We start from the raw sequence: 22,450 nt of genomic DNA on the forward strand, positions 1-22,450 counted from the left end.
AGAAAACTGATTGATACAATTGCAACACACCTCTCCTACCATCCTCATATCATCCCAAACAAATAAAGCAGAACCTGCCAGCGGCGGCAAATGAGTACCATGCTTGTGTTCCAGGTGGGGAGTTCATTTTAAAAGCAGAGGGAATGATGATTTCAGGAGTGTGGGTACTGCAATAAGATGATCACAAAATCCTATAAAAGAGTGCTTTATTGCTCAAGATAACTGTAACTACAACCCATCCCAAAACCTGCCACTGATCTTATTATATGCAGTCTACAGCATTCCCCTTTGGCTAATAAAATAAAATGGATCATACTCTAAAACTGGCATTGATATGTGCTTAAAGTCCCAGTGAAACAGAAATTAAAGCGTCTTTAGCTTCTGTACTGTGACGTATTTCCCAGTGAGACTGAATATCTAAAAGGGGGACAGTTACAACAGGGATTTAAATCAAATCATTCACATTTGATTGGACCCCTAAGAAAGTGGGCAGGCTGACAGAGCTAAGCATCATACGCTGAGAGCTGCAGAGGACTGTTGGCTCCACACACACACACACCTCCCTCACCTGTTAGATCAGGAGGATGAGGATAGACGCATGAATTAGATCACAGCTACGTTTTTGTCTACTGATATCCAAACACGTATCTCATCTCTCTCCATATTGCTCTGTTAGCTACAGACCACAAATGGTGAAGACAGTTTAGTATGACCAGTGTGGCTGACAACTCTCCCAAAGTCACATATAATTGGATGAACTTTTGTAAATGTCCCTGAGTGTAGGATGAGTCATCAAACATTTGAAACCATTTTACAGGAAAAGAAAAGACAGGGATTCTGATGTAAAAAATACCCTGACATTATATGTGGCATATAACAAGAGATGAATTAGCAATTAACACAGGGACACAGGATTAAAACTGGTTAAAAAAAAAAAAAAAAAAAGTATATTTCATTTCACCGGGACTTTAAGCTACAAAAGAAATCCCAGTCATTACACAGAGAGATGAGAACACACACCAACAGAAAGACGGACAGATCAGAGGACAGATAGGACTGGGAGAGGCTGGCAGGCTGAGCGATGTGTATGTGTATGTGTCTTTATGCCCCAGCTGAGCCTCAGTAGAGCAGCAGCACAGAGGCCAAGTTAAACGGGGAGGGGAGATTAAAGGCAGTGCCGGGGTCTGCAGCCTCTGTATTCAATCACCGCTCTCACCCACACCTCAGCCTGCATGCTGATCAAACCGCAGTGAAAGGAGCCTTGCACCCTGCCACTCCCATACATAAGCGCAGAGGCTACACACCCGTGGTACTGTCATGACACCAGATTTTGACCATATGATAATCCAAAAATATCAGGTTAATGATAACAATTCAACATCATGTTCAGAATCAATGCTTAAAATAATGTTGAATATTAATCTTGTATGTCATTGCTGAATAGAAGAGAACAATAGCTGTAGTGCACATGCAACAAAATTTCGAAACATCGCCATCTGATGTTTTTAATCTCTCTAATTCTCCATCCATCTCAGTCAACCCTTTCACAAGTTTGATGTATCTAGATCATTAAGTCAGTTACAGGAGTTGGCTGAGTGAATGAATGTTGACAAGAGGGAGGGGGTGTGTGTGAGAGAGAGAGAGAGAGAGAGAGAGAGAGAGAGAGGAAGTAACTTTTCTTTTCATTGAGACTACAACTTCTGTTGGAGTCATGCTTCTCTGCTGAGGTGTTTTGGTATTGCAGCTGTTGTTGCCTCTGGCGTAGGAATAGATTTATTCAGGTTTCACTCCTTGATTGTTGTAGCAACACTGAATGAATGTATCATGTGAGATTGAAGGTTTCCCCTTACTAGGAATATATCCCTGTTTTCCTGCCAAGAAGTTTAATTTCACTGGGGATAATTAATCATAAAATATGTTTTTAGTAGTTTTATGTTTTTGTTAAATCATCTAACAATATTTTTTTAATAGAACAATTCCTCATCTTTGTGGAAATAAACAGAAAGGCAGCCACCCAAGCATTTAATTCTCTGTTTTTTAGTTGACCACCATTATAATGCTGACCTGAGGTTATTACTGCAGTAAAGTCAGTGATGGACTATCCATTGCATGCAGCCATTTCAGCATTTTATTTAGCTAGTATAAAAAGTGGGAAATTGTTCATTGACACTTTGTTGTAATGTGAGGGCAATCTTCTGCACTCCATGTTTCACCTGTTGAACTCTGCTCTGCAACTGTCTTTAATGCAGGTTGCTTATTGAACTGCCTGCAAGATGTACATTTTACAGATGTTGCACTCCAGTTTGTTCATTTAATCTAAACTATACTTTGCTGCACAGCTGAACTGTAAAATGCTATTTCAGCATGAAATGGAACTGGAAGAAACTATTGTGGGTGGAAAGCTGATCCTGTTATTTTACTGTAAAAAAAAAAGACAATTTGGATCGGATGGACTGTATCAACAGCAGTTGCATGGAAGCATTAAATAGGTTTGGAGAAGGTGTCTTTGTTTTAGTACATACAACATTCCCCACATACACACACACACACACTCACACACACACACATAACCAGTGTTTTTACTAGGAAACAGGAACAGATAATGGTAAGAATTGTCTTGAAATATCTGGATCTCACTTCCTGATATTCAACCTCATTATATATTATAAGGCCATGCTGTGAAATGATGAAGTCATTTAGTCTATATTCGTTTATTAACTTCATACTGTAGCTGAGAGCAATGATCACAGCCAGGAGAACGTTTGCACTGGAATGGGCTTTGCTATGACAAATGCATATATTTTATTTCCACTGTCGACACTCTCTGCCAGCAAGGGAAACATGTAGGAGAATACACAAGTAGCTCAGGATGACCATTCACAGTTATTGTGGTCTCCATGTGCTATCTCTGTAGACCTTGTAGCCACAAGCTGCTGTTACATTTTTCAAGACGTGCACCTCTGGCAGTGCCTCCAGCAGAGCTACAGAGCCTCTGTGAGACCCTGACGCTGGAACATGAATCCATTACTCTTTCTGTGTTGGCGACTGTGAAATATGTGAAGCTGGTTGTGTTTCCTCGTGGCCATCACTGCAGTTCCACTTTCTTCTTTATGTCACGTTCAAATTGCCAGTCTTTTTTTCTTTTTCTTTTCTTTTTTTTACAGAATCCGAAATATTCAAACCAAAAAACGAGCGAACCCTTTTATTTTACCTTCTCAAATAATGTTTTGTTCAGCTGATATTTTGCTGAAGAAAAGCAAGAGTAGCTGTGAATTGTGAATTCCACCCCCCTCCCTCCCCCCTCCTGGTGCCTCTCTGTGTGTGTGTTTGTGTCTAAGAGGGAAAATTGGAGATGGAGAGAGATCCGGAAATAACCATTTTTTTGGAGAAAAATAAAGACCAAATACAAAGAAAGCAAGTTTTGAAAGTAGAATGGCAACAGCAGTTATGCTAACGCTACTCCCACACATGCATGTGCAGCTCAAACACACCTACACACACTTGCTGATGCTTTATTATAGATTTTCACACATTCAAGCCTAGCCGGCCCTGCCTTACACTGTCTGACATACCTTGCTTCTGTCCCCCAAGGGTGCAGGAGGAGAGAAATGATTGGAGTTTCACACACTCACTCAGGGGTCTTTAGTCTGCGAAATCATAGCAACATTTAACCCTCCTGTTGTGTTTCAGTCGAACTTTACCCATTTACAAGTTTTCAGTCTGAAAAATGTGGTTTATTTAACTTGGTTGTCAGAAGGTGCCATGATTTTGTCTACACAGGGCATCTGAACATGCAAAATAAATGTGTTTGATAAATGTGGGTGTTTTATTTAAGTTCTGTACACTAGTGGGGTTGCTGGTGAAATTGAATGCATAGGTGAGAATAAAATTAGTGTATAAAATTGAGTTCATCAGATGGATGCACTTCCTCTACCAGATACCAGACCTTCACATGCATGTATGTTTGAGGGTTAGGGTTAGGGTTACATACACACACACACACACACACACACACACACACACACTTACACACACACACACACACACACACACACACACACACACACACACACACACCTCACTCCCCTTGTTTTCCATGTCAACCCCCACGGGTACCTTTCCCCCAAACAGAATCTTCTTTCCCTCAGGGGAACTATACACCTGTTCAAATTGTCACAAATAATCACATTGTTTTCAGCAACAACATTACTTCATTAAACAAATTAAACTTTTCTCACAGCTCTGGTATATCAAGATTTTTTTTAGGCCTTGCTCAGAATTCACTCTGTGGCAGCACAATGACCAAAGGATGTAGAGTATGTGATGCTCTTGATCGTGTCTTTGATCATGATGATGATGATGATGATGAGGAGGAGAGAGGCCAGGAAACCGACAGTGAAAATGTTTGAGAGGAGGAAGTGTCAGAAATTGAAGACGACACAGAATTTGATCCAGACCAAGAGTTCAAGTCTGCAGGCCATAAATAGCAAAAAGTTGATGAAAAAGATCTATCGCAACATTTGGTGATAATATATGTATTATTATTGATTTATTATCAGCTATAACGAGTTGGTGATTTTGGACCGGAAACACAGAATTAATAAACATGAAACAGAAACAGCAGGGGGGGTTAAGGGACTTCACCTTATCATCATTGCTCTGTTGTGATGTATCCTCCGGGGGAGGAATATGTGCTTAATTGCAGTAGTGAAGTGGCGCTGGTATCCATGTGTGTGTTTTTGTGCACAAGCTTTCATGTGTTACCAAGGGTTACCAGGGTCATTTGTTTTCCCTTTTCTCGCACCGCTTTAATTGATGATCATTCATTGTTTCACGCCAACATCCTGTTATTAAGCAGAGTTCATTATTCTAAAACACTAACGCTGGGGAAAAGAGGGCGTCTCATGGGAAAACACCGTTCTTCGCATGCTTTACACAAGGTCATAGTAGGAGAAAAAAAGGGGACTTGCTTCATTATGAAAACACTATTAAGCTACACAGGGGCTGAGTTGAATTCATTGTAATCAGAAGTCAATGTAGTAGCGACAAAAGTGATACATTAGGTTGACAAGAATGTGTCTCATAGCCTTTGTATTATGATTCAGTGATCTCATCATCCTCAGTAAGATGGTGTGGTGTTTTATCTTGGGCAGCTATTATTGACTGATTTTGATTCTTTTAGTAATAAATCTATGAATTGTTGAGTCTCTAAAATGGCAGAAAATAGTAAAAGGAAACAAATTGCTTTTCAGAGTCCAAAGTAATCTATTAAAATGCTTATCTGTCCAACAGTCTAAAATAAGAACGTATAAGTTGTAATAATTATAAAACATCAAAGCATGTTAATTTTATGCCAATGGCCGAATTGTTTCAGTGCTATTTTCTATCCCTATTCATGTCTATAAATTAATACATTCATCCATCACTTTCTACAGTAGTGAACCATAGGTTTAAAGTAATGAACACAGGGATAGAGAAGCTCTGGTATCATCTTCTGCTATAAAATGTTAATTTTGAGATCAGCAAAAATGCCGCGAGCAAAGCATTTCCATAAAAGGTGTAGGAAGCAGAAAGGACAGCTTTCATAAGTTTACTTGTAACTATGGTTGCATGGCAACATTCACTTAGCTAATATGTGTATGTGTGTGTGTGTGTGTGTGTGTGTGTGTGTGTGTGTGTGTATGTGTGTAGATAGACTGAGACTTATCTTGTGGTTATATTTGGCATATACAGTATATGCTACATTTGTGCCTATAAACTTGTATAACTGCACATGTTATGTTGCAGTGTGTGTGTGTGTGTGTGTGTGATAGTGTTCCTGTGTGCCTGCTGCTTGCCCAGCATTTTAGGGAAAAAGGGGCAGAAAAGGAAAATCAAATCACTTTTCAGAGTGGCTCCAAAAGCAAGAGAGGCGCTCAGATGCGCTTGCTTCACCCAAAATAGATCGACCAGACCGCAGTTCTCTCTCCTTCCCCTCATCATGATGAGAGAGTGCTCCCAACGAGAATTGTCTCCAGAACTTTCTCTCATGGCTCATGGCAGCATAGGCAGGGTATTAATAATTTCAAGGCTAGCTTTATGATGAGTTTTCGGTCACTTGATCAGTGTTGGAGATGAAAATGGATGTCACAAGGAGTTCAGTTCTTTCGAGCAGCAATCTACTGCATGATACAAAATGGTGGAACAGTATCTGGGTAGCTTTTTTTCTATCATTCAGTGGCTTTGCTTAAATTTACCACCTTGGACATCAGAGATTGGAACACTAGCAAGGAGCCCCATTGGTGCTTGTGTCTGTAGGCAGCACATCTCTTAAGGTGTAGGGGAGTGAAGTTTACTCACTGCTCAGCACTGTAGCCATTAGTTACCATTACACAAGGAGGCGGATGTTTCATTGTTTCTGCATCTCGTACTCCTTCTGTTCGAGTGGAGGTCATTTTGGAGATTCCACTCAGGCCGTACATCATCTAACGCGGCTCTTTTACCTAAAGCTGTAATTTCATCTGCTCTCCTCTCCTTCCCGATACACCACATGCTGTTCAGCTGGCTCCTCCAGCCTCTGATTAGGCTTGTTAAAAGGATTCATTTAAAAACTAGCCTGCCAGGCCTCAGGGTAGAGGGATGACATCAAGGTTCTACTAATGCAGCGTTTGGATCCAAAATGGGATTTCAGACTTGCAGACTTGGCGCCGAACTCTCCCTCTCTCATTCCGAACAGCTGTAGCGTGCTGGAGTGATATAGCATTTTAGTCTGGCAATGTCTAACATGTACAAACACATATACACACACAAACACACACACAAACACACAGTCACACACTGTGTCCTCTCCAGCAGAACAGATGTGATGCTAGTTTCCAACTACATCAAGCTGCCATGTAGTGTTTTTGGGTTAAGTGGAGAATATGTGGAAAATATTTTTTTGTTACCAAGGCTTTAGCCATTACATGCATGGTTTTGATGTTTAGAAAAGAGCATGTCCATGTGTTGGCATCCCTATAATTCACATTGCCTCAGAGCAACACACACACGAGTCGCTTGGCTCCTTCGAGACACTATGACAACATTGTTTGCTTAATTCACAAATCAATATGTTATATTTCAGCATTTAACGTTCTTCCCCTTACACAGCATTTTAGCCTTGCAAGCAAAATCATAGTGCCAGTGTCAGTGGCTGTTGTTTCAAACCACAGTTGTATGGCTGAGTGGACAGAGAAGCATGGCCCCCATGGACTGCTAACACAGATTTTCAACTTTAGTCTTGTTATTAAATTGTCCCCCGTCAGCCCACTGATACATATTTTTAGAAATGAAGATTTTATGAGTTATTTCCTAGAAAAAGCTCACCTGTGTTGGTATGCTTTCATCAACACAAAACTACAGTAGTATGGTAGAAGACTAATTTTGTCAGTGAAGAATATTCGTTAAAGACCCAGAGGCTTGTAGTTCCTGTCTCTCTTTCAGAAAGTGATTCAGCTGCTTGACTTGTTACACAACTAAGCAGCATCTTGTTCTTCAGTTGTGTTACACCAGTGATTACATCAGAGGTTACGGGGGGGTTCGTAAGGGAAAAAGTAATGATTTATCGACCAAAAAAACAGCTTGAGGTAAATTAGGAAAACATGCTACTATAAAAATATAAGCAAATTATAACATACCATTTCAACAGTTGCACAGTGCGTGGATGTGACATTGACATTTCTTTCAGTTGGCAGTTTTAGTGTTGATAGGCAGGAATGAGCACAAAATGTTGGCTGTCAGCTAACACTACACTACATGTTTGCCTAAGGAAGAGTTTTGCGTCAATGTTGTCCATTTTAGCTCACAAGCTAAACCTTCTAGAGCCGTTGATACTTCGAAGACATCAAATAAAAACATGCATGACAAAAAGGAGACTAAAAGCAGCTATATGTTACTGTACCTCGAAGTAAAAGACATCCCTTATATTGCTTAGGATCTGTGAGCTGTGGTATTAATTTACTATCAGCAAACATTCCATAGTTATTTTTTTGGTTGGGGGTGCTTATCTTGCCTGTGTATGCCGCCACAAGTGTCACTGCCAAAATGATGGCTAATTAAAACTATTTTCATAAGACTACACTTCAGCATCCTCAGTAATCTTAAAGTTTTCCATGGCAGAATGCATTTCTGTGTCGAATTTAGAAGGACATTCTGAAATACTTTGGAAAGAGCTATTTCTTGTGCGGCACAGTGTGCAATCCCAGCATGACTCCAGAACACTGCAGATTTTCAAAGAACAAAAAAACTATACCTACCCCTCCTACCAAGCCTTAACCACACATTTTTATAAATATCTAAGCATTTGATTCAGCAGATTGAGACTCTAGGAGGCAGCTTTTAGTTGTAGTTGGATCTCTTGAGCAGAAAAAAAAAACAAGAATAATTTTTAAAAATGAATGAAAAAGAGGCCTCTTAAAAAAAACATGCTCTCAGACATCTGGGCAAAAGATGCAAGGAGTAGAAAGGGAGGGAACTGTCATGTCTCTGCACATTGTAGCTGTGCAGGACATTTGTCAAATGGCCGTGTATGGCAGAGCAATTGTAATGTGCTTAGGAGCGGGGGGAGAAATAATAAAGCATAGGAGCATGTCAATAACATTACGTTGTATTAAACCGTACACTCTGCCACATGAATCCATCTTCTGCCACAGTCAGAGCTTTCATTTCACTCTAGGGTGGCCACACATACATTTTAATCAGCCATTTGGCTGGCCAAGCTGACAACTGCTCGACAACAGAAGCTGATAAGGGTGATGATAAATCATAGCGCCACTGGTACAAGCTTTGGGTTCGTTTCTGAGAACACCTGCCAGTTTTAGATTTTTCCCTCTATTCATGAGGCTATTCCAGGAAACAGGCTTACTGTTTCCTCTCTTCACAGTCCAATTTCTGAAGAGATTGGACTGCATCTCGCATCTTTGCATGTACAACAATTCTTAGTGAAAAATAGTATGTAATTTTAATCCTGCATTAAACTGCAGGAGTCATATTTTTAACCACATGGGTAGTCGTTTCATTCTTCGTCTACTGTGTTGGAGTGGTGAATCCTCTTATGTTTTCTAACCTTTTCTGCAGAAATCCCTTAAGGCTAATAGAAAGAGGAATACCTTCTTGTGCTGGGGATGTTTGGTACGGTTCCTTATTTGCTTTTGTTTGTTTAGTTTTATGCGGTTTTACTTTACTGTGGCAATGTATGTGGTATCCCTGGTAGTGCGCTCTGGAGGCTGAGCCACGGGGATGCTTGGAGCAATTTGTTTTAGAAAGGAAGGAATGAAGTCGACACTGACTTTATTGAGGGACTGAGACCAGCATGTTCCCTCACACAATATTTGGAAACATTGTAAACACAACTGCTTACAGCTTAAACCGACTCCGTTCAAAACACGGATTCTCTTCTGCGGTTCTCTACTGTGTGGTGTCTCTGTCATCTCACTGACTTGAGATTCACACTCTACTATTAAGGGCACAATATGTTTTTTTTCTCTGTTGAGACTCAAGGCTAAATAAACTTCTCCTTCAGGTTCAAAACACTAATACTTATTGTTAGCACTTACTTTTGAGCTATTGCAGTGTCCATCAGTCTGTCTTCCACTTTAGTCCAGACTGAAATATCTCAACAACTATTTGATGCATTGCCATAAAATTTGGCACATACATTTATGATGTGGAGAAAATGAAGCCCTCTGATTTTAGTGGCCCATTCACTTTTCCTGTATTGCCACAAATAGGTCACAATTTTCACTCACCTGGTGAACTATCTCAATGTGTACACAACACTGGTACTAAATGTTGTGCAGATATTAATGGTTTCCAGATGATTGATTATAAATGACTTTGGTGAGCCCCTGAAATGTCCTCCAACGCCACAGTGAGGTTGACATTGATGGTTGTGAATGAAATGTCCCGGCAACCACTGGATGGTTTATTTTCAACCTTGCTGAATTATCATGACTTTGGAACTCTATATGAGTTGTTCCAGCTCATTAACAAAATGCAGTTCATTACACTGAAAGTAGAGATATTTCAGCTTTGTAAGTATTATTACGTCAACACTATATGGTTTGCCATGTGTCTTCCACAGTGGTTTAAGATTAAACTTAAATGTGACAAATTTTCTAGAAGCATATCTTTGTCACAGATTTACATGCATAGTAGTAGCACATCCATACATTGCAACTGGAATGCAGAGCCAATTATTTTATTTTTATTCTGGGTTTAAAATTAGAACATTTTTATCATTACCATAAAGAATTCAGTGCGGCTGTACAATGAAGAATATAGATGGCAAGACAACAACATGAAAATTTAATTCATGCAGTTTCCTGGCAGCTACAGCTAGGACAGTAAAAGCAATGCCCCTGTTTGATGCAATGTAGGCAATTAATGAGCTCCATCGACTCAAGAAAAAAGAACAACAGAGAATTGCAACGTCAAATTTGCCACAGTCTTTGAGCTTGTTGACTTCACGTATAGTACTGTACCTCAGTACTAGAGCGATTCCACGTGATTACATAAGAAATCCAAACAGTCGGTTCAGCTTCTTGCAATGAAAGAGTTCCAAAGGAGAAGGAACTGACAAAAGAAAGAGAGAGAGAAAGCAGGAAGGAGGCATCAAGTAGAGGCTCTGCAGAGATGGGTGGGGTAGGGAGAAGGAAGTAAGTGCACGCACACATGAAAACATCCACATACACACACACACACACACACACGCAGGAGTTTACATGACAAGTCATTATCTGCCATCATCCAGGAGAAGACAGAGGAGATGCAAGAGGGAGGAGGGAGTTAAGTGAGAAGGCACGAAGGAGAAATCACAGAGTGGAGGATATGGAGGAAGAGGAAGATAGCTGAGGAAGAATGTGGTGGAGGTTGAGGGGTGTGGGGTGTGGGGGGTTTTGTTCTTGATTTCCAGAGTGGAAAAGACATGACAGATTTGATTTTGTTGGCATGCATTTTTAAGCAAAAGAATCTCGTGTTAAGATGGCGGTAATCACTTCTCCCAGTTTCTGTGGAGGTTTGTATTTATAGATACATACATACATCCAGTAATGTATGGCTGCCAGCTATAGAGTATTTGCACTGCAGTAAAGGTATAGTTGGATAAAGGTAAACACACAAAAGGTGACAATTATAGCACAATAACAAAGGTTTGATAAAGGAAGTAAAATACAATGGAAAATTAAGCATGATAAGCATCTGCGGTAGGTTTAGGTTGGTCTGAGGTAGAATTAGGTGATTTAATGATAGGCATCTTCAAGTTTAAGTATGTGTGTTTGCAATCATTTGCTACTAAGAGTTTTATCTTATTTCCATTTGCTAGAGGAAACATTATGGGATCACCAAAGTCATTATATTTCATCCTGAGGGACTCATGAATGTCTGAGCTGAATTTTGTGGCAATCCATCCAAACGTTGTCGAGCCAATTCATTTCACCGGAACAACAAATGTCATGGTAGCACTGAAGGAAAAGTCAGGTGATCAACGGAGTCAGTAGAGCCATGAGGTTAAAATGGCTAACAAGACAGTTGAATACATTAAGTAAAAAAAAATGTAATAATTTTTTTTTAAAGGAATACAATTGAAGTTGTGGAATATATGGATAGACAATCAATAGAAAAATAATAATTCAAGTAATTTCAACCACAAACAAAATGAATATGTATATGTGTTACTGACGTTTTGCCTTAGAAGATACATGATGGCAAATAACGCCATGTATACACCTACTGTACAAACACACTTTTAAAATAGCATATGAAAAATGATACAGTATGCACGCCAACATTTTTCTCCGTCTGAGGCCATGGCCACCACAGGTACCAATGTGTGGATGAATCCTGTTAGATCCCCATTACCCTGGGTGTGACCCCTCGCAGCTCAGTTCATTAAGCCAGCCACCCAAGTGTTCGGGACTCAAGTCCAGATTTAATCACAACTTCCATCCTCTTGCCAATCACAATTAGATCCTGATAAGCCTCTCCAGGATGGCACCCGAGGGCCTCCATACACAGACAAAGGTTAATTTGTGAGCAGCGAGGGCCCAGCTACAGGGCCAAAGGTCACCTGATTGAATACATGGAGGATGTGTGTGTGTAAGATTGGGGGGGCTTGGCAGCAATTACAAAGTTCATCAGTATTCATGTGCTTCATTCGTAGCTAATGGGTACATTACCTTCAAAGAGGTGTGCTGATAGGATGTGGCCCCTTAATGGGAAATAGCGTGTGGGTAGGATTCAGGCAGCTGGAATTTAAAAGTAATTTCTTTACTATTGTCTTTTAAAATCCCTTCACACATGTCATTACATCTGTGAGCTGTGTTGTTCCTCTGTTGGCTCCTGTGGTTCTACTGAAGCTGTTCAAGGTTAAAGATCTTGCCTGTCAAAGATTAAGAAATATGTCTCTCCCAATATAAATGTGATAATTTCAAAACAGCATCTCTACTGCATGTACAAAAAAAGCAGGGTTGTGGTGTTTGCCTATGCCGTCCACGTCTTCAACCTGGTCATTGTAACATTTGATGGACAAAATAACGCAATGCTTATTTGTTAAACTCGATGTAAACCTGTCACAGATAAACATTTCAATGGTTTTATTACAGAGGTAAAACAATCAGCAAAAGCATGAATGTCCTTGCAAATGTGTTTATATCTACAAATCTAAGTCTTGCAAACAGACACAAATACATGCACTTGTGTGAGTCATTCCAGTGAGACGCAATCCCTCGAACTCAGTAATGTTAGTGCCATGCCCTGCCAATTCAGCTACAAAGGATTATGAAAAATAACAAGAGTTACATGACTGAACATTTTTATTTTGCCCTGTTTATGATTTCATCTCTCTGACCTCGCATCCTGTGGTGCAATGTCATTTTCAGGCCAGCTGGCAGCGGGGACATGTGAGATTGTGACGCTGGACAGGGACAGCAGCCAACCACGGCGGACCATCGCCAGGCAGACGGCCCGCTGCGCCTGTAAGAAGGGCCAGATCGCTGGAACTACAAGAGCCAGACCCGCTTGTGTGGACGGTAAGAGCAAGGGCAGGGTGATCCCGGCTTAGCTTGCTTTCTTTAAGGGGCCACTTCAGTGAAAATTACTCAAACATGCGCATGTTTTTCCTGAGGCATGTCTGAGATTTATACTGAATCCTGTTGGTCTTGAAGCGTATCAAGAAAACTAAGTGTGCTTCTTGTAAAATTCAAGCATTTCCAAGCGTTGAATCACATCATCAGTCAGGGCAGTTAAGGTTTGGCTGTTTTTAAGTAGGGGGTTAAGGTGGATAACCCTACAATGTGGAGCAAAGTGGATCACAGGGCTATCTTTGTGATGTTAGAAAATCCTGCACTGAACCAATTTACAGTTGAATCATTTTTAAAAAAGTGGCTGCTAGGGGGTTTCTAAATCCCCCACTACCAGATGGGCTTATATTTCATGGAATAGTGACACTATTTGTTGAATACGGCCTGTTACAGTGCAATTAGGGTGTGTTTTGTACTATCAGCTTTCTTCATATTATAATTATGACTTCTGACCCACATTTTCATAATAAGGAGACAATATTAGAGCAATTACATTAAAAATAAATACAATTAGAGATTTGTTTCAGTCAAATCTAAAAAGCAAAAATCTGATTCAGCTCAGTCAGTAGTTAATTGTATTACATTTAAATAAGTACATTTATTTTTTGGTCAGGTAGATAATAAGTATTAAAACTGAGCTATTCATTAAATTTGACATGATTTTTTACAGCGTGTAAGAGCAGATTTCTTTAGTTGAATTCATCATTTATACTCCTATATAACTACAAGTGTGCAAAGATGATGACTTTTCCTATATAACAGGGAACCCATAAGGAAACACTTACTTCTTATATTTTATTGAAAAATTAACCAAATCCGTAAATTTGTAGTTTTCACACGACGGCAACAATATGTAAGAAAGAAGTGAGTTAAAATGGTAAAAATAGTGGTGTAATTAGTACACAGTGAGGAGTCAGAGGTCTATACTAGTTGCCATGGCTTCCTCACATATATCTAATGGTTTTTCTCCCCTTGAGCACTGATATTTCTCTAGTCACCATGACAGCCCAAGGAAATTTGATTCAAGAAGTCTGAGGCTCTAGCAGTCTTTAGATGGGGTTGAATGACGGTGTAACTTTAGGTTTTCTTACATCTTCTTATGACATCTTCATTGTCATCCTAGTGCCTCTTACCGTGCCTGTCTCTGAGTCTGAGTCACATAATGTGGTCTCTCGCTTGGGGAGAGAGGGGAGCTTATATGAGCAGGTGACGGTAGAATAAACCTCTCTGTTGTCAGGAAAGACCTGCAGTGAACTGTACCTTTTGTTGTCTTGTTTTGCCTGTGATTCAACTGTGCAGCTCGAGGAGTCTTCACAGTCACGTCTCTGATTGGAGGAATTCTCTACCCTCAGTGCGCTGTGTGACTGGTTCCACCTTCTGATCATAGGAGATGACAGCTTTGCACTGTGTGGTCAGAAGGTTATACCAGTTTGTGTGGCAGGCAGAGATGAATGCTGACATTGGAGAGTTGACCTTTCTCCAAATTCATTATTTTCCCCTGGCCTAGAATTTGCCCAATAAAAGGCTTCATTCTGAGATTTTTGTGATTTGCCTGAGTCCTATAAAGGAAATCTGATCTGGTAGACATGACCGCATGTGCATCTGCACTGTGGAGTCACTCTGCTCTCCCTACGCATGCCTCTTTTGCCGGTGAATAAGGATGTTGCATAAATCTGCAGTCCTCAGATAATATCTGGAGGTATTTGTCACAATGTGGGCTTCATGAGGCACTGTGGCATTTTGTGTAGGCTTGGTACTCTCCTTTTCTGAAGAGAGCTTATGCTTATCAGCTGGCTTTTTAAACACCTGAGCAGCTGGACGACAGTTGAAGTGGTTCCTACTACAACCAATTACTCGACCTTTGAAAAAAAAAAATCCTAATTCATGGGGAATATTAAAAGACAATAAAATAAAAATTGAGACTGCAGAATAAAAGGTTTTTGTAGAGAACATTTCCTGCCCAGCAGCATATCAAAGTAAACTTCATTTCAGGCCTAAAGCATAAAAATACAAACCAAAATGTTAGAAACCATTTTAAAAGAAATGAACAAGTAAAGACTGAGAAATAATGTAAAGATGGGGGTAAGAGGTAGACAATAATGAGTGCATAAGGTTTAGTTAAAGATTATGAATATTAAAGCTTTTGAACCAGATTTAAAGCTAGTCTTATATTGTCTAGATGAATGTCCCATCTCTATTACACAGAGCAACATGTTTCTGCTACTCTGTGTTAATTTGAACTCTGGGAGCAGTAAGTAGACTGCTTTTACAGGACCTGAGAGGCTGAAGATGGCTCATACGGTAAATGACAGTAAGAGATCAGAGACTATTTTGGTCCAACAAGCACTGAGAATTTGTTAGATGAGCAGAAATAATTTAAAATCTACTCTATTATTTTTTTCTTTTTTAAATTTTTAATTGTTCTAATTTCAAATTAACCTCTAATACACAACTCCTTCCAAATAAATATTTTCTTGTGTAGTATCAGTATGGGGCATAACCGTGTTTACTTCCAAAGTCCAAACACACACAGGCAGATCTAAGTCTCTGTATCACCCATACTGTACTATACATATGACTATGAGAAGGACTATGACTTTGAATGGGCACAACATCTCTATAGTCAATGCATTACCACTTTGCAATGAATTTACCTCATGGTCAAGTTGGGACATAAGTGAATATGGAAATGAATAAATGTACTGTATACAGAGATGTTGCGGCCATTCAAATATTTGAGATTAGTTGGCTTTAGAAATTGTTAAATCAAATTAGCATTAGTCTTCCAGTAGCGGTGCTAGCAGTTAAAACAGTATGACTTGAATACATCTGGAAATAATTTCTTCATAAAAGCTTCATAATTTCTCTATTTAAAGTAACCGTAGCCTCCTCAGTGGTTTTAACTTTAACCCACGAGTAATTAACATTAGCGTTAGCTTGTAGTCGTATTAGCAGCTGCATTACTGTTTTTGTCAAATTTGCAGCACTCTAAAGTGTTCTACAGATCAGGAAATGACATAAGGAGATTTTTTTGAAGAATCAACAGCTAAAATAATGCCAAAAAAACAGTATCTACGTGTGTGATTTTTTTTCTCAACATTAAATAATTAACGGTAAAGGTTAGCTAACCAGATAACGTTAGCCCTCAGCTAATATTTCTTGTTTAATATTACTGTTAAATACAATATAGTGTTCAGTGGCATTCACTTGTAGTTCTTGATAGTTACTCAAACATAGAAGCCAAATAAAATAACTACTGGTAACAATTTGGTCTGATGTGAACATTAACATATGCACAATGTCCTCTCAATACAATTGACTGCATGATGCTCCTGACTGTATTAACATTTCCAAGGTGAAATTGTCACTGTATACATTTTTGTTCTATAAGATGGTTATCAAGGTTTAGTTAACGTTTGGTTTTTGAATTTAAAATACGCATATAATGTACATGAATTTACACAGAGGCTCATCTGTGTTTGAATATTTTGTCTCTAAGGTTGTAATTCACCATTTCCTGCCATATTGTCATATTTCGTCCTATCCAAACAATCCCACATACACACATACACCTTTATTGCTGTTCATATTACAAAATCCCAGAGCTCAATATTATTGCCATGCAAATCTGAGATGCTTGTCTCCATAAATGCAATCTTATTTGTTTAGTCAGACTCAGGCTATGCTCACTTTGGGGACATTGAAAGAGAGAGAAAGTGAGTGAGAAACAGAGCTGACATAAAAGACCCCAAATGCCGCAAATGGGATTTCAATCAGTTTTAATCTACTTGAGTCCTTGAGGTCTGCACTCTGTTGTAATATGCCTTTGCCTTGGCTGACACGATCTGTGTCCTTCATGCTTCAGACCCTGTTCACATTGGTCATCCCATGCATGCAGGATAATCCATAGCTCCATCAACAGTCTCACATGGCTTCCAGGGAAGTGTGGGGTAATGAAAACAGAGAGACTAGCTGTATAGCGGTGTTGATCCTGAAGTCATTCTTTGTTGTTGTGCATTTCTCGTCTCCCAGTTGCTCCATGTGTGTTTATTGCCTTGAGGAGGTGAAAATGGGAGATAAGCCACCAACATGATAAGCCTTCCGTAGCCGCGCTGTTTGATGCACGAGTCCATAAGGAGACTAGCTCGGGAAAAAAAGAAGACAAAACCTTTAAGTATGGCATCTCTGCGGCACAAAACGCTGTCTCTTTCTGACCCTCTCTCTTTTTTCCTCTTTGCTTTTTTTCTCCCTTTCCCTCTCACCAACACTTTCATTCTCTCTCTCTCTCTCTCTCTCTCTCTCTCTCTCTCTCTCTCTCTCTCTCTCTCTCTCTCTCTCTCTCTCCTGTATGTCTTTGATGGCTCTATCCTTTTGAGGCCTGTATCGCAGCCCAGCGTTGCATAAGTAGACCCTCTCCCCATCTGCAATTTCATGCTCTTGAGCCTTTTTACCTCTGTGCTTGATGACTTTTAAGAGAGCTGATATTGATTCTTATTAGGAGGGTGAGAGACCGAAAGAGAGACTATTAGAGAGAAACATTGAGTTCATGTCGCTGGGAAGAATGACAGAGCAGCTCCAGAGATTTAGAGGCCCTTGTTGAGGGTCACTGTTGTTGTGGTGGTGGGAGTGATAGCTCAGCGGGGGGGGGAGACCCTACCGGAGGTCATTGTGTTTGTTTCTGGTCCCTTTTTGTTTGATGCTGACATTGATAAAGGCCACATAGGTGACCATTTTTTAGAGGCCTGTAGATAATACTGTGAATTACATTGAAAAAACCAGTGTGTGCATGCTCATTTATGTGTGAAATAGAATGATAGATTAACACATGATTTGTGTTGTCATATCCGCAAAGCTGCATTGCAAGCTATAAAAATTATCCTCATCCTGCGAGACGCACATCCCTGGGTAGCTTACATATGAGGAATTGTTTCAGTGAATCAGGCAGTGATAGAGACAACAGTATGCGTCAGGCTCAGTCTCTCGGCTATTAGACAGTACCAGAGCTCCAATCATACTGCATCAGCCCACTGGTTTGATTTGATCCAGGGAGGAAAGGAGGGGCCACGGTCTGTGGGGGAAAGATGTCATGTCGGCTCCGGCAGCCAGTTAGCAAGCTAGCCGGTACCGCAGCCCTGTCCAGAGGGACCAGGACTGGAAAAGATGGTCCAGCGGTGAATTTGTAATGTTGCTCCTCTTCTTTTTTTCCTCTTTCTTTTGGCCCTTTCTTTTTTTTTTAGTTTCTCGTTCACATACACACATGTATAGCGCAGACTGAAGACTGATGACCATGGGCTGTGGCCTTGTCAAAGAGAGAGGAGGAGGAGAGGGCAGGCAGATGGGGACTGCAGCCTGAGGTGGGTTGCTTCTCCTTGGGTGTGCTGGTTTGGAGCGAGACACAAATCACACAGCGCTTTTTATATACCGATTACACCCAGGACACACCACTCTTCCAGTGTGTCTCTTTTGCATCCTATCTTTTCTTATTCGCGCTGGTGCCGTTGTTTCATTTGCAGCAATCTCTCATTTATAACTTAGTACTGTTAAGAAAAACAAGGGTTACATCATTTTCATTTGTAGTTTAATTGCATTTTCCTCTGTTTAAATATATGATCCATTGCCTTATAATGTTAGTATCCTGGGCTAAAATCTGTGGTTTTGTTTTTCCTTATATCAGAAATGAATTTGTGAGTACAAGTGCAATTGTGTCCAAATAGAAGATTTTTCTTTTTTCTTCCAATTTGGCATCAATTTGTTGTAGAATGAGCCAATGTCTGTGTTGTATTATTTGAGGTATGAATCCATGGTGAATCATCCATCAGCGTCCTGTTGCTTGTGATTCTGGGAAATCCATTGACCAAATAACTTCGATTAAGCAACTGCAGTTATTTGGAATAGAAGCAAAACAAAAAAGACATAACAATAAATGATATTTGGAGCAAAATAAGAAAACAACCACATTCCAGATAGCTGCAACTGACTGATTGTATACTGTAGGCAACAGCAAAAACATTATCTGCTGCAACAGCTCAGTAATGTGCACTGATGATGGCACCCCGTGATTGTATAGGTAAATAAAATGAAAGGATATAAAATAAAAAGAGAACTTCTGGAAGGAAGAAATCTATTTTATATTTTCTTTTTTGAATTAGGTAAAAGAATAAAGTGTTAGAGGGAGATGAAGAAAGGACCAGCTGTGCCTCCGGGCATGGATATTTAACGGTTTCATTTTTATTGCTAAATTTAAGAACTATAAGAACTCAGGTTATATTGAATCGTTTAAAACCAAGAATTTATTCAAATGTCATAATAGTCAGACAATTAGAGTTAGGTCCAAGTCTGGTGGTGGATATTTCATGAACAAATTAAAGCTGGTAGCACAGTAAGCGAGTGTTTATTCATATTTGTAGGGGGGAAAAAATCTGTATTTTGTTTAATTAACATGCAGATAGTTAGTTTTGCTGGAATGTTCAATATTCACATCATTGGCTATAAGCAAACAATTTGGCAACGTTCCCTTAATCTGTTATTTCTGGCATTTGTTTTAGTGTTGGTAGAAAATCTCAAACCTAAAAGTGTTGAAGAGTTAGAGAAGCAACTTTTTTTTTCCACTGTTGTTTTCCTCCTTCCCTGTACACCCCCCAAACATTATTGAGGCAACTGTTGAGACATCGCAGTTACAGTGTATGAGAGACAGTATATATGAGAGGGAATCAGAGAAGGAACCAAAATCCCAAAACGAGTGTATGTGTGGGATTTCTTTTTTTATTCTCTTCCCCCCCTCCTCTCTCTCTCTCCTTTTTCCTTTTTTTTTTTTTTGGGTACTCTCAATTTTGCAAATATTAATGTGCAGCTCTCCCTCCAGAATGACTGGTATGAAAACAGTTTCTTTGTGGGTTTACACAGACGTGCACAGAAACACTGAGCCAGTCTGTGTTTTGCAGTATGACAAGCAGAAATATAATACAAAGAATGCTTGTGTTTTCCCCTTAGGGTGAAAAGCTGATGAGTGGCGCACATTAGCATAAAAATAATGCAAAGTGTCATGCTCCAGCTTTCATTCTGTGGCAGAGTTACAGTAAGTTTTCTATCCATTAACCTTGCATTATGTTTCTCTCTGTAGCCTCCTCCCTGCTGAATTTCCTCAATAAGGCAAATCCATTTTTCACAGTTCTTTAAAAATGGACCACTTCTTGTATTTCTCATTAGGTAATTACTTGCACTCAAAAAAAATATAATTATACACTGAATATATTTTGAGAGACTTTTCTTTTAAGGTTATGTAATCCTTAGAATTGTCCCCACATTGGCTATTGCCCACTATCATTTCACAAATACCGTTTGGCGCCGTTTCTTCTCCCTAAAATGACGGATGTTTATGCAGTCAAAGATGAATAAGTAGTCTGCTGGATGTATGTGTGCAGGAGTAATTCCATATGCATACACTGACTGTAAATATTTAATACCGCCAGATGATATAGCTCATACAGAAGCCATAATGCATTCAGGCAAGTCGTTATGCTCTCTCTTAATGAAGCTGCATTATCCACATATCCCTTCTGCCTAGAACTCATTGCTCTCTGCCTTCATAAATCTAGAGGCACAAGGTGATGAAGTGGACCCAGGTGTTCCTAGGTTCTGAGTTGTTGATAACGTCAGGGGTTATTGATGCCCTATTGTTGTGCATCTTGCTCTCTGTGTTTTATTATAATTAATCCGGGTCGAATGAGAAAGAGGCCACTAAAATACTCTTGAGAAGTGCTTGATAAGCATATACGGGTATAATATTGAAAAGCACTCACATGCTACCGGCATTCACCTTAAGCTTTCAGCCACTTTGAGTCTTTTTCCTGCTCTTTTCACCATCTCCTTTTTATTCTGATGCAGACTGTTAATGTTACCTAAGCAACTGTGAGTCACCTGTAATTTGGCTCTGGAGGGAAGAAAAAAAGTCATTTATGTATCATTTATGTATAATTCTTGCTAAATTCTGTGCTGATTTAATGCCAAATCATTCAGCTGAAGATCAACTCTACACTGAGTGTTCATGAAGAGGGATGTTGGCTTGACAGATTGACTTCATATGCTGCGTCTGGGTTTCAAATAAGCCATCAGGCTCTTGTGTTGAAGTATTATGGAGCTCTTCATAGAGCAGAATTCTTTGCAAGGCCAACACACCAATCACTTGGTAAGCCCATCAGAGTCATCCTAACATCTCGGCCTTATAAATCTTCAAGAGCTAATATTTCTCTTCTCAACTGTCACTAAGTCTCACCTCATCTTTTACATTCCCTGAGTATGCACACAGGCTCATCCACAAATGTGAGTGTATATATATATAAATACTGAGACATCCAATGCAGTATATGTACTTACACATAAAAGCACCCATGAAATAAAGCAGTGCATGTGATGAAATACATTTTTTTCTCTGAGTCTCTCTCTCTTTATATCTTCATCTCTGACACCTCTCTAGTTGGTGGTGAAATGTTGTCAGCAGCCGAGGGCGGTGAGGGAGCCAGTGCAGCCTTCTGGCTCTGCACTCCGCAGTGCACCTCCTAAACGTCCGCCGCCTGTCCTCCCTGTTTCCCACAAGTCTGCTCACCGGCGCTGCCGTGGTTGATGGTCCATGCTCTCACCCTCTCCACCTCACTGGTCTAATTGGAAGAGAAAAGTTCCCCTGCCGTGAATGCATGTCCAAGGGGCTATGTCTGTTCGCGAGGCTACGGGCTATGAACAATTAATTAATAATTACTGCTTCTATGGACCCCTCAGGGCCAAAGCCACATTTTATAGCACAGGAAGAGTGTCAAGTGAGTCTTAACTACTGCCCGAGCATAGTGATTGCATGGTAGTTAAAATATCTGTACAGTACTTTTTTTTTGGACATTTTAGTGACATTGTATGTGATGAGTTGCTGAAATATGAAAAGGACTATGATGTGCGTTTCCTCGGCTTTCCTGCTGGTTAAGTTTTAGGTGGTGAAGTCATGATGGTGGTTGTTGCTCATTGGAATAGCTCAGTTTTACATCTCTCTGCTACAGCTTGCTCTTGGCTGCTGCTTTACATAAAACCAATGGCTTTTTTGTGCAGTTGAGGATTAATGATGAAACTATTAAAAATAAACCTCAACATTAAAAATGCTGTAAAGATATATAAGTATAATAAAGAATTGACTGTAAAATAACATTTCAATGTATTAAGCATATGTTACAGTATTAAAGAAGCCTTTACACATTGTATAAAAGCCTTTATGAATTGGGCAACGGTTTATCAGTATTGTGTTGTATAATATCAATTAATAGCAAGTCAATTAGTCAGTAATTTGATTAATGGTTTAAGGCAGTCTTTTTTCTAAT

The 22,450-nt window shown here is 39.7% G+C and overlaps 1 protein-coding gene across 1 annotated transcript in view; it reads left to right on the top strand.

The window, feature by feature from the left end:
* tafa5a (TAFA chemokine like family member 5a) overlaps positions 1 to 22,450 on the top strand; it is a 128,989-nt gene that overhangs the window by 66,416 nt on the left and 40,123 nt on the right. The window contains exon 2 of the mRNA XM_053314233.1: positions 12,894 to 13,043. Within this exon, the coding sequence (XP_053170208.1) occupies positions 12,894 to 13,043 (150 nt within the window). The remainder of the gene's footprint in view (positions 1 to 12,893; positions 13,044 to 22,450) is intronic.

The sequence above is a fragment of the Scomber japonicus genome, chromosome 23 (assembly GCF_027409825.1).
Source record: "Scomber japonicus isolate fScoJap1 chromosome 23, fScoJap1.pri, whole genome shotgun sequence".
NCBI classification, from domain to species: domain Eukaryota; kingdom Metazoa; phylum Chordata; class Actinopteri; order Scombriformes; family Scombridae; genus Scomber; species Scomber japonicus.